This window comes from Ascaphus truei, chromosome 3 (genome assembly GCF_040206685.1).
Source record: "Ascaphus truei isolate aAscTru1 chromosome 3, aAscTru1.hap1, whole genome shotgun sequence".
Classification (NCBI taxonomy): domain Eukaryota; kingdom Metazoa; phylum Chordata; class Amphibia; order Anura; family Ascaphidae; genus Ascaphus; species Ascaphus truei.
The window spans coordinates 351,228,626-351,242,282 of NC_134485.1; the positions used below are offsets into that span (position 1 = coordinate 351,228,626).

General features: G+C 38.1%; 1 protein-coding gene across 1 annotated transcript; it reads left to right on the forward strand.

The window, feature by feature from the left end:
* The first annotated feature begins 4,675 nt into the window (after positions 1-4,675).
* On the forward strand, positions 4,676-12,064 carry LOC142490099 (aquaporin-2-like). The gene is made up of 4 exons (XM_075591898.1): positions 4,676-5,225; positions 6,180-6,341; positions 7,986-8,066; positions 10,134-12,064. Exons 1-4 carry the CDS (start codon positions 4,863-4,865, stop codon positions 10,350-10,352), a joined length of 825 nt encoding a protein of 274 aa, XP_075448013.1. The 5' UTR covers positions 4,676-4,862; the 3' UTR covers positions 10,353-12,064.
* Positions 12,065-13,657: the final 1,593 nt, after the last annotated feature.

The following is a 13,657-nucleotide window of genomic DNA, read 5'->3' on the forward strand; positions in this document are numbered from 1 at the left end:
CCTCACTAGAACATTTAAAAACTTTAACCCACAACAGTTTCTGGATGACCTTACCAACTGCTCATGGCACAGAATCGATTTAATTCCCGACCCTGATTCTGCGCTCGACTATTTCCAATCCAAGTTCTTAAAACTCTGCGATACCCATGCTCCACTATGCAAAATAAGGGTACGGGGGGCCCATCTTCCATGGGTTACAACTGACCTTATTGCACTCTACCAGCTCAGGGATACCTTGTGGAAAAGCTACAAATTAACTGGCACTACCAAGGATCTCAATCACTACAGATGCCTGCGGAACATGTGCAGAAGGCAAACAAGGCACGCAACAGCACAATATTACTCTGACAATCTCCACCAAAATACATCAAACCCAGCTAACTTCTGGAAGGTTATCAACAATATATTCCAGCCTCCTAACCATCAACAACCAAGTAATATCACTAAGGGGGATATTACTCTGACAAACCCCACTGACATTGCAAATGCATTCAATGATTACTTTGTGGGGTGTGCCACTAACTTATTAGCGAAACGCAGCCGAAACCACAAACCTGAATCTCATCCTGGGAGTGGCCACATAGCCCCACCCCCTCCCAACACTGCCCACAATTTTCAATTTGGCCCAGTATCTGAAGAGGAGATTACACAAGCGCTCCTCAAACTAAAACTAAACAGCCAATGCGGACCTGACTTGCTACAATCTAGGTTCCTACGACTTGGTGCCCCAGCCATTGCCAAACCAATTGCTTCCATAGTCAACTCTATCCTGTCTGCAGGCCATATCCCTCAGACCTGGAAAACTGCCAGAGTTGTCCCAGTCTTCAAAAGTGGGGACAAAAACACTGTCTCAAACTACAGACCAATCTCACTTCTCCCAATTCTATCCAAAGTCATGGAAAATGTGTCCACTCCCAATTAAACGACTACTACACCAAGACAAATTTCCCTAGCCAATTCCAATCTGGCTTTCGTCCCAAACACTCCACCGTAACTACCCTGCTAAAAGTTTGCAATGAAATCCAGTGTGGAATGGAACGGGGACAACTCACTGGTGCAGTATTCCTAGATTTTGCAAAGGCTTTTGATACAGTTAATCATGCTATCCTGCTTAACAAACTCCAGAGCTCTGGAATAGGGAAGCATGCTTTAAACTGGTTTCAGTCCTACCTATCAGAAAGATGTGCCATTCTCAGGCTCTAACGCCAACCCCCTGGATATCACCGGTGGTGTCCCGCAAGGCTCTGTTCTGGGGCCCCTACTCTTCTCAGTGTTCATTAATGATCTTCCCACAGCTTGTAAGGAAGCCTCAATACACATGTATGCAGATGACACAATCCTATATGCACACAGCCATAGCCTCTCTGACCTTCAACACATACTTCAGTCTGACTTTTTGAGACTCGAAAACTGGATTTCCCAAAACAAACTGTTTCTAAACACTGACAAGTCTGTAACAATGGTATTTGGGACCAAGACTAAATTCTTAAAGCTTCCAGCGACTGAGCTCCTGATTAGAACCAACACTAACACCACCCTAACCCCTGTCACTAGTTTTAAATACCTGGGCTTATGGTTTGACTCCCACTTAACATTCGGAATGCACATTGATACCCTGACAACCAAGACCTATGCCAAACTAAGGGTACTTTACAGGAACAAATCCTCCCTAAGTCTCCTGGTCAGAAAGTGTATCGCACAGCAGATGCTAATGCCAATTATTGACTATGGAGACATAGTGTATGGCTCGGCACCTCAAACCCACCTTAGCAAACTTGACACCCTCTACAATTCCATTTGTTGTTTTGTTCTCCAATGCAACTACAACACACATCACTGCGAAATGCTCAAAGAACTAGAGTCTAGGCGCAAAGTTCACCTTTCCTGTCTTGCATTTAAATTCTTTATGGGCAAGCTACCCAGCTACCTGAACAAGCTCCTCACCTCTACCACATGCAGCACCTATCACCTGAGATCAGACTCCAAAAGACTGTTCATGGTCCCAAGGCTCAACAAAGTATCCGGCCGTTCCTCCTTCTCTTACCGTGCACCACAAAACTGGAAAAACCTACCAGATTGATAATTGATTATGATTGGTGATATTTATTAATCCATTTAAATCTTGAATATATATCTAATATATCTCTTCTAATGAATTCTCCCTTCATCGTTTGATTTAGGTATGAAATGTGGATTATTAAAAATCATGGATTCATCTCTTCCATTGTCCATTTACTATGATATTTAAAATTCTAACATTGTATTAATTTTAACCAAGCTTAAATATATAAATAATATGGTATGATTATATTATTAGATTTAACTAATTTATTATTTGATGTATATCAGCAAATTCATGTTAAATTGATTCAATTCCCAGTCAGAATTTGGGTTTTGATAATATGTGTTGTGTATATTATTCTGTTCATACTTAAAATTTTCACTGTATTTTATATATTATGTCAAACTTGTTGTTTATTTAATTTTTGCCTTTTCTATAATATTTTTTTATATATCATTTATTTATATATATATGTCCTTTTTATATGTTCTGTTATCTGGCTAAACATCTAGCACAGATGATCTATATATATATGTAATTGATTTGAATTGACTGAGATTTACATAGTTTATTGGATTGGAACACTTTAAATAGCCAGTCAGTTCAATCAGTGTTTATCCCCTGATGAAATCCGCTGAGACGGATGAAACGCATAGGGTCACGTGGTACAGGAACTACGGTGGCCGAACAGCCCAGACGCCAGAGCAAAGACGTCAGTCCAGGAGTATCCTGCAGCACGATCGGTGGAAATCTGAGTGCAGCCACAACTACCTATTATTCCATCCGAGGTGACAGAGAGAGGTTAGAACGGCAGCACATCTAACAGCAAAGCTGATTTACAGCGGTAACATCCATATGCAGACGGAGGACAGCAGTGATATCTGGACGTCAGCGTGGTGCATGGGCTAGTCCCATAAATTGCTTATTTTTATCTTACAAAGTGTGAGTTGGCAATCGTCTGTTCATGGCAAATTAAAACCCTTTATATTTGATTTTACACAAGGATCGGGCGCTTTTTCTTTCTTGTTTTTTTCTAACATATATATATATCTACATTTTTTCATTTATAAATCTGGTGGTGTTTTTAGTGCTAACGTTCCCCGGCTTTGCAGCATTGAAATAATTTCTGCATTCATCTTAAGCAGGCTTACTCCAACTTTTCCAAATCACAGACCTTTTCAGTACTAATTGTTGTATTTATGGCCAACTTACTCACACTTAGATCTCTTCACCAAACAAACAAAGCAACTGTGGAAGCTAACACAAGATTAGATTTTTAATACAGAGGGTATTAGCAGCAGAAAGCAAGAGTTAGTGGTGCTTTATAGATCATTGCTTAGACCTCGCCTAGAGTACTGTGCTTTTCTAGAGACCATATCTCCAGAAGGACATAAATACTTTAACGGTTGTGCAAAGGAGAGCTATTAAAAGGGTGAATGGTCTACATCATAACAGAAAAAGAAAGCAGAAGTTGCACTCACAGAGTCCTCATGATAGTGATGAACAGCGTCCTGCATACAAGGTGCTAAGATCCTGTGTCCATACCACTGGACACACAAAATACTACACTTCAGCCTGAGGAAGGGGCCGTGGGGGCCTTGAAACGTTGCTTTTAGTTCAGTGTGTCTGTTTACAGGTGCGCCGACGAGTATTCTAAAACTTGCCTTAAGCTTACCTTGGAAAATCTGGGGCTATCACCAACAAGATCCAGGTAGATGCTGGGTACATGCTGCAAACATTTCAGTGACATTTCTGCAGAGACTAATGGCCCATCAGATTAACACAGCAGGGGTCCCTGGCAGTTACATTCAGTGTTCATCCGATGGGCCATTAGTCTGTCTGCAGAAATGTCACTGAAATGTTGCAGCATGTGCCCAGCATGTACCCAGGATGTACCCAGAATGTACCTGGGCCTTGTTGGTGATTGCCCCACATTTGTTTTAGAATACTCGTCGGCACTACTGTACCTTCTCTCTTTGTATTCCATGCTACTCTGTTACTTTTTGCACTGGTTTGATAGATTTGTTTTACTTTTTGTACATTTGTACAGTACATGGATTTCTTGAGTGCTGATCCTATGGTGTAGTATGGTCATTTCAGGAAAGCCTTCAGGACTTTAACACGTGCAGCTTGGAGGAGAGGCAGGAGAGGTGGGTATGATTGAAACTTTCAAATATATTAAGCCTGACAACAAAGGTGCAAGGGCAGAGCATATTTCAGAGAAAGAGATATGTTAGAACAAGAGGTCCTGCTCTAAAGCTGGAGGATGGTAGGATCATGAATTTTTCTTTAGGACATATATGAGAACAAGAAACCAAAACCGGTTTTAGATCTTAAAAAAGAAAAAGAAATTACCAACCAGTTAAAGTTCCAGCACTGACAACCCAGTCCGGGTTAAGCAATGCATAGATTAATCTTGTGCATAGTGGTTTCCTAACTGTTATTATTGTCAGGGAGCCCTGCTATTATGAAATGTAAAGGTCACTTTGCAACGTGTGCCACATGGGGTGTCACCGGTATTTGCATGCCATAGAGCTGCATGATGCAGCATGTGTCACTTGTGAAAAGAAGAACTTTCTATTTTACTATTAGGGAAGGTCTGAATTCCTCTGAGGTGGAAAATTTTCCTTTAGTATAAGGATCTGTCAGGTTTCTTGGTTCCGCCCCTTTCTGGAATGGTTCCCTGCTCTTCCTGTAGGTATATATGCATATATTCCTGTAATGCTTCATAAGTAAACAGCTGTGAGATCAAGACAAAGAACAAAACATTTATCTTGCTTATTTTTCTGCTTAACGCACCATGAGGAATGAAATCTGCTCACTGGCCTTTGGCCGGGCAGTGTTTGCAGAGTTTTTTGCCACTATGCTATTTGTTTTTTTGGGATTGGGCTCTGCCCTCAACTGGACACCATCTCTTCCAAGTGTCCTGCAGATCGCTCTAGCTTTTGGCCTTGCCATAGGCACATTAGTACAGTCTTTGGGACATGTTAGTGGGGCTCATATAAATCCAGCAGTGACTGTAGCATTTTTGTTTGGGTCCCAAATTTCCATCCTGCGTGCCCTGTTTTATATTATTGCCCAAATTATTGGAGCAATAGCAGGAGCAGGTATTCTGCATGGAGTTGCTCCTCCTGCTATCCGAGGAAATCTAGCCATAAATGCGGTATGTATTTACAGTATGTTCATTAAACATCTGTGGGTAAAAGAAAGGGTATATAGTAAAGTATGCTGTTTTGTATAGAATGTACTTCTTTTGTGGGGTTAGGTACAGTAATGTGTGGATAAAAAAAACTGCATATATACAATTATATAAAGTTGAATTTTAATTCTGCAGTTTATCAGCCTGAGTATCATATATCTACAATGCGATACATTATCTGGAAGTAATAAAAATTAACATTTATTATGAAACGACTGCAAAATAAACTCATGTAGGAATGTATTTAAAATGGAGCCAGCTGGCATTATTTGGTATAATCTATGCATGACATAAATGTACTGCACGTGAAAAGCATAAATGATTGTTCTCAAAAACTTGTGTTTAAAGATAAAGTATTAAAATAAAAATATATGAGTATAATGCTGGCATTACTGTATATTTGATGGGTATGTACTCCATTACTGTGCAGCTTTGCTTTGTAATCTGATGAAATGCAAAACTAATACAAACAGTATAATTCCTTGCTAGCACCTTCATATAATACTGTATGAAGAAGATTTTATAGGCATATATTATTTTTTCATATGAATAGGAAAATCAATATTTGTAGATTTATGGTAAATAATCATTAATTACAAAGGACCACACTAAGAAGACACAGTATGTGTAATATGTTGTGTTAAATAAAGAAAGAAATGGAATACAAGGGAAAGGTCTTAGTAATTAGTAATCTCTAGCTGATTCTCTTTAAGATAATTGTGTTATATGTAGAGTTCATTAAAAATAATTATGGTTCTTTAGTATCATAACAGTTCTGTGATATTGTTCCCAGGGACTGTTTAAGACAGTAAAATCTGCAGGAAATATATACAGCATTGCTTGTCTTTGCAATATATTTGAAATAGGGATAGAGGTAACGTTTGCTATGAGTAACCTGTGCATTTTTCTGACTTGTAGGTAGCTAACGGAACCCCTGGACAAGCTGTCGCTGTGGAATTGCTGCTTACATTACAGCTTGTTCTCTGTATTTTCGCTTCGACAGACAGCCGAAGGACCGATAATTTGGGATCACCAGCCTTATCTATCGGGTTTTCTGTTACCTTGGGACACCTTTTAGGGGTAAGACTCTTCTATATATTCTATAAAAGGAAAAATAAACATATTTTGTAGTAGAACATAGGCTACATAACTGCTTTATCTTTCAGAGCCTTATGAGATGATATACGTGATAATATGTAATGATAACTTGGGGATTTAATAACACTTAAAAGCTTTGGTCATAGAAAACTACAGGAGTTGGTTTACATTCGGATATTAGGCTCTTGGTTTCTAAGCATCGGTCATAAATAATAGGATGTAAAAAAAATCCCTATAATAATATTCTTGGACACAAGGGTTAAAGTAATATTTTTGTAGCCAGATTGTAGCCAGAATTGCTTGCTAGTACTTGCTAAAGCTCAAGCTGGCGAGAACTTGTGCAAGAGCCTCTCCATTGCATAGTTAAGTGTTTTATTGCTAGAATTCCCCGTGGGGGGGGGGGGGGGAAGTATCTTCTTCTCAATGTAGCTAAGAAACACCATAATCTAGTTCAATTTCTTTTACCAAAATTAGGATGTACATGCAACTTCTATCAAAAGATAATTTCAATGGGATTGTTACTTTACAGTACTTTAAACAGGAACCCATTTCAGAGTTTTGCAGGGAGGGAGTTACCGTCAATGATTTCCAAGTTGTTGAAACAATCTGAGCATTCGAATGTTACAATTCTTCTATTGTAGTAGAAGTTGATGCTATTCCCTTTTGAGGTGTTTTTGAAACCGCAGATAAAATAGTGTGTTCGAGTAATATTACCAACCTCATACAGGGTGAGCAATTGTAAAATCATAATTTCCGCTATTTTGAGAAGCCCTGCAAAAATTCTCTTTAAATCAATATTTCTCAAAATAAATATAAGGAAAGGAAAGTACAATAATTCATACAAAAGCTTTTCTTTTGACATTCCGTGATTTACAGCCAAATGTAAACAAATCCAGACATTGTTCTGAATTCACTCAAATATGAAGCAAGGATGTGTCACTTTTTTAGTATTTTTGTTGTTGTCCAGAAAGAAATGGCACAACCCAAAACAAATATCAATAATATACACACCACAAATATAATCACAGACTGTTACTCAAAAACAAGGAGTGTTTATGTTAGCCGCAATGCTTCCAAAAGTAGTCATGACAGAAGCCAATGAACTATTTCACTGTCAGGGGTTAATGAAGCAGGCATGATATTCAAGGAATTATAACTGGGACACACATTATTTCCACCTTAAAACACTGGTGGACAACGTGAGACACTAAGGGCACCACAGTTCAGGTGTTCATAGTGTATGCAAACAATATTATCCAACTCACAGCCCCATATTTAAAGAAAATAAATCCCAGTGAAAGCAATAGGATTGTGTGATAGATTTCGTGCTGTTTTTTGCACCCATATTGCCCCAGCATACAGATGTAGCAGGGCTGATTGTTGCACTGGTGGTGCAGTTCTGAGCAATTTATCAAATTTTCCATCCATTCCAAAGCATTCTGGTCTTTGTTAAAATTGAGTGGGCTTGTCATGCTGTAGCGCTGGATCTGAGCTATCACACTCCATAGAATACGACCAACAGACCACAAAGAGATTTGTCTTAGCTTTGTTTCAGGACAGTATCACTAGTTTTTTCACATATTCATTTACTGAAATATTGACACATTTATATTGTTTGCTTCATAGATCTACTTCACAGGCTGCTCCATGAATCCTGCTCGATCCCTCGGACCTGCAGCCATCACAGGAATCTTTAAGGACCAATGGGTAATACTCTTTTGTGTACACACTATAAATGTACAGTACAGCAGGTCCTATAACATAATGTTATTGAAGCATATTAGATGACCAACATACACGTAGAACAGCAGCAATCCTCTATACTCACTATATAAATTAGTGCTTCCTTTATACCATTATGAATTCCTGTTGTATTCTGGAAATACCAGTTTCTTAATATTTGCCTCCAGGGAAATGTAAATGGCTGCTGCCATTCACAAACATTAAAGAAACATAGCAACAGTTGATGCCAGGGAAATAATGAGCAAGTGAAAGCTCATCAAAAAAACAAATCACCTCAACGTGACGAAATAGTTTATGTTATGACATCATTATTATTTTTCAGAGGATTGCTGCTTTGCTGATAGCAAAGAGTTACATCACACAGCCACGTTGTTCAATTTCAAGCAATTTTGTTGTGAATTATTTTATTTACTCAGTCAACAACAATGTAAACATCCTCATCCTAATCGATATAAGTATTTGCTTCATTACCTAAAGTCTTCAGAGTGCAACCCTTCCTAGCACTGAAGTGATTCATGCCTACATAAGCATTTTTAAATACGTTTCAATGTTCCCAGATCAAATTGTTCTCAGTTTATAAAAAGGTACACTTCGTTTGAGGCCTGTTTCGTGAGGGGTATCAGAAGAGAAGCTCTAGCATCCATGAAAATAAATGTTAATATAGACAGCACCTTCGCAATGATTAAAAATAATATGTGAGGGTAACATATGGAAGGCAACAAGCAGCAAAACTGGGTCATAACGAGTACAAAAAAAACCTGCAGCAGATTTATCAGAAAAACAAATCTTATTGTTTTAAAATTAAATCTTTTCTTTGAAAACTTGGGAGGTTTTTTGTACCATTTCTGACCCAGTTCTGATGTTGAAATATGGGGGTGGATTCATAAATCTACAATACCACTCATCATGTGGGAACAACCATTCCGAGGTATGGCCATACGGGGGCGATCACACGTCATGCCTTCCTGAGTGTGCCATATAATACCCTATATCTATAACTAGAGATGGGTCGAATCCGCCCAAATTCCTGTCCCGGATTTAAGCTGATGTTACCCCCAAAATCTGTTCCGCAGTGTAAAATCCGCAAATGGATTTGGGCGGTTTCAATCCACGCCGATCCATCAAAATCCACCATTGGATAAAACCCATGGATGAATTTGTAGAATCCAATCCCGGACTCAGCAATAATCCGCCAACGGTTTGCTGAATCTGCAGATTGGATTCTACGAATCCATCCACGGGTTGTGGAATCCACAGAGTGTATAGTAATAATAATGAAAAATCTGCAAATCGCGAATCGCCCTTGTTGACATTGATCCGCTGAAATCCACGGACCAAAGGAACCGGACGATCATCTGCGCATCCAAATTCGCCAAAAAAATTGCCCATCTCTATCTATAACCTGCAAAGCAGGAGAGTTAAGCATTTAAGAGAACATTATGTTGAGGAGTAATAATTTAAGCAAGACTCCTGATGTCTTTTTGGTAATGAACTAGACAAACACATAAGATCTGATAATTGTCTTAATCCTAAAGAACGACAAAAAAAGTTCTGATGGATTTCGTATTAGAAAAAAGCTCAGTTGCCTTTTGACTTACTAGATGGAGCGATAGTAATAAACATAGGGGAAGCTGCTGATATGTTGCGCTTGCGGGATCGTACATGAGGCTATCTGCTTAATCATGTAAGAAAAGAGCAGTACATTTATTTTGTAGAAATCATAGGAGCACCAATGACATTACAATACAGTATATGGGAACAGTTTGAACACTCAAACTGAAATAGTACATACTGGTATGTTGATAAGCATGTGGCCTAAGGATGTCAGATGTCCCAAAGCATGCCGTCTCCTCTCTACCAACACAGCAAAACACTTAATCACATCACATCAACCATAATTAGAAGGAAATGACTATAGAGGCTTTGGTTAAAATGTGGTGACATAATGTCACTCTGAATAAATAATTGAAGCGAAGATGGAATGGAAAGAATTAGGAAATCATCATTCTGCTATTTTATGTCTACCTGTAGATCTTCTGGATTGGACCCCTCCTTGGTGCAATACTGGCCTCACTCATTTACAACTACATCCTGTTCCCACACGATAAAACCTTCTCTGATAGAATTGCTGTTCTAAAGGGGACATATGAACCTGAAGAGGAGAGTTGGGAGAACAAACAGGAGCACAAGAGGCAATCTGTTGAGCTGTATTCTGCGCAATCCCTGCCGAAGATCCCAGAGAGATTCTAAGCCTGCGGCAAGTTCGGTTAACTAGATCACTTTCTCCTTTGGCTTGTTATATCTAGGGTTTTTAGCAAGTGCAAAGTGCAAATAACAAGTCTTTAAGCACACATAAACATACCGACCATTATCTCCAACAGGAATCCTGTGTAGACAGACGCTTATACTTCTACAAAGTATTATGTAATACTGTTATCTTGTCCATTAATCTCTGGGTATCAAAAGATTGTAAACCAAGCCCATTCAATCCAATTCCTTTCTGTATAGATGAGATCTATACACAGCCAGTACTGATATACGAATCTTAGGGTTTAAAGTTATCATACAGTAATTAATCTTGTCTGAATATTATCATGATTTATGGAGGATCCAATAATAATTCTGCCAATTGTTTTTTGCAAACTTAGATTTGGAGATACATATAATATCATCTTTTATTCCATGTGGGACTTTTAAAATGTTTTCACTAAATTATTGCCAAAGCTATGCTCAAAAGAGGTTGTTGCTATCGTCCTAATTATTTTATATATAAACAACCAGCTTTCTAGCACTTGAGTAAGTATAAATATCTGTATATAATATATACAGTATGAGGATGCATATTCAAGGCAACATATGAATAGTTATTCATATAGTAACAATATTTAGTATTCTGTATATGTATATTGTTGTGTAGACATGAGGTAGCAGTGCTGAAGTAGAGTTACAGTATATTGGTGAGTGTGCGAAAGCAACTTCTAATATATTTACAACAATGTTTAAAATGTTTGGAAAATAGTCTTGGAAGATCAAAACAATTCATGGGCTGCCCCCCTCACCCCCCCCCAAAAAAAACAACATTTGGAAAGTGAAGCGTAACATTATTTAATTGTATTAGAAGTTACTGATTTACATACACCAAAGATTTTTGGGATGTGTCTGGGAAATGAACTTTTGTCAGCCAATATAGCAGATCTTTCAAATTAGTATTGTACATAACCATATGGTTATATAGTTCTTCGCGGATTCAATGATTGTGTGTGCAGCTTTTTAAACTTCACAGGTCTCTTCTTCCGGATTGACAGGAACTGAAGGTGAGACCGGTGCTGAGTTTCTGAGAGCATTACACCATAGTGTGTTCATTAAAACGTATCACATCCTACAACATATCTGCACTTTTCCATGAACATCATAACTACTGTGAACTACAAAACAATCCAAATCACTGCACCTACACAAACGATGAAGACATATTGAACTGGAAAGGATTATCATAATTATTATATAAGTCCACCAGTTCTGAAGGGACCTGCAATGTATTACAAGTCTCTGCAGCATGGAAGGAATCGAGGATAGTTTTCACGTTTATACTCCGACTATGAAGAATATATAATTGTTTTTAGCCTTTTGTACAGCTCAGCACGCACTTCTATATATTTCTGAGCAAGGCCTCTTCTGTGTGAGAAAAATCTAATATTTGTATGATGTAATTAACTTTTTTGTGTGTATTTTTGATGTGTATGAATGTCTAATGCTGAAGTGCTTTATGACTTTTCTGTATAAATATCATAAGAATAAGCTAAAAATTAAATTGAATGTATATTCTCTGGGTGATGAGTAAAATCCTTAATCTTGGATGACAAATTGTGTCCACTTGAATTTGATTGGAAACCAAGACAAAATGCAGAGAGGTAGATGTATTAACATAAAAAAAACGAACAATAAAAAACGTGGATACAATATGTTTTGATGCCTGTTTCATTTTTTGTTTGCGTCACAACTGACTGCAAGAAAGTGTCTCTTACATTTGAGGCAAATATGGAGTCATAAAAGTATCCAAAACCTGGGCGATGTTTTTGCGCAAATTCAAGATCAAAATGTGACTGCTGCACAACAAGGGCCAAAATTGGTGCAGCAGAGGAAACAAAAGTCTGTAGTTAGCATTGCTCCAGATGTGTCAAAGAAAAAATCCTATTGATTTCAATTTGATATATCTAGTCTACTTTTGCCTTGACTCATAGGCCCTGTAAGCTTCTATTTACTATGCTACACTCATATAAACAGTGCACTATATTCCCTTTGCTGTCTGAGTGGCCTGTAACCAGTAGGAGAAATCGAAAACATATCCAATGGGAAAACACATCTGTACAACATTAATCACATGAAAGAAAAAAAAGACTTGTTGTACAAAATGACGATGGCCTCCTTGTAGAAGTAAAGCCACAGTGTTTTAACACGTTTACAGCTGGAAGGATCTGCAATCCTTCAATGGATTTAGGCTGTGATTTACTTGAATTTGAGCAAGGCACAGAAATACCGTAGCAGACATTAGTGCACCAGGTATTGAGCGGTAATGATTGGAATCTCACAATTCCCACTTCCTTTGTTTGCAATGCACAAACACAATAGGAACTCACACGATAACGCAGTAAAACTTGCACCAGTAATAAAGAGTTGCAGTGTGATAATGGCTGCAATATTGTCTGTTACTGTATGTACATCTGCAGGATTTATCTAGATGTAATAGCACCCTTTTATAGATTCAGGTAAATACTTTCTCTTGGTGTTGCATGTAGGTTTCGGTAAAAACAAAAAAGTCTACCTACTGTTGTTGGGTGTGCCATCCAAATTTTTAAGTCTGGAGTGCTTGTGTACAAAGATCTATAAAGAATTTCAATTTGGACTGTTATGTGTTGGAAATGAAGTCTGGTTAGATAGTGCTTCTATTTGTGATTGTTGGACACACTAGTACTGTATGCGACCAGAGTCTCAGGTACCTTTGACATTCAAAATGTCCTTTGTTATTTCAAGAGGTTGAAAATGTGCACTTAAAGTTATTATATTATAGAGATGAAAGTAAAAGGCTGCAGCATGTAAGGTTTTTCAGTAAAGTGTTGATTATGCCTCCAATTCGTGTCCTTTGTAGAAGTACAGTACACACATTTTTTCAGTTCCTGATTAGGGTCAGTGTTGCAGGCTCGCAATATTTCACCTAAGACAGGAGCTCAGATAAAGAATTACCGCAAAGCAAAAAATGGAGGACTGTGTATCAAGCAGACTGCAGATGCCTCTTACAGCAGAGGGGTTAATGGAATGCAGTGAATATTACAATCAGCAGCATCTGTGTCAAATGTAGCACGTGTCCTTTGTAGTTTGATAGCCCTCATGCAAGATAATGAAAGGGTTATTTACCAAAGTCCCCCTGCTGCAAAAAACGGGGGCAAAAGTGGTACCAGATTTATCAAGGAAAAATCTAGTTGAAAGAACTTGTTTTTAATTTATTAATATGGAACCAAAAAAAAATTGGACCAGAGTTTTCTATACAGGAGTCTGAT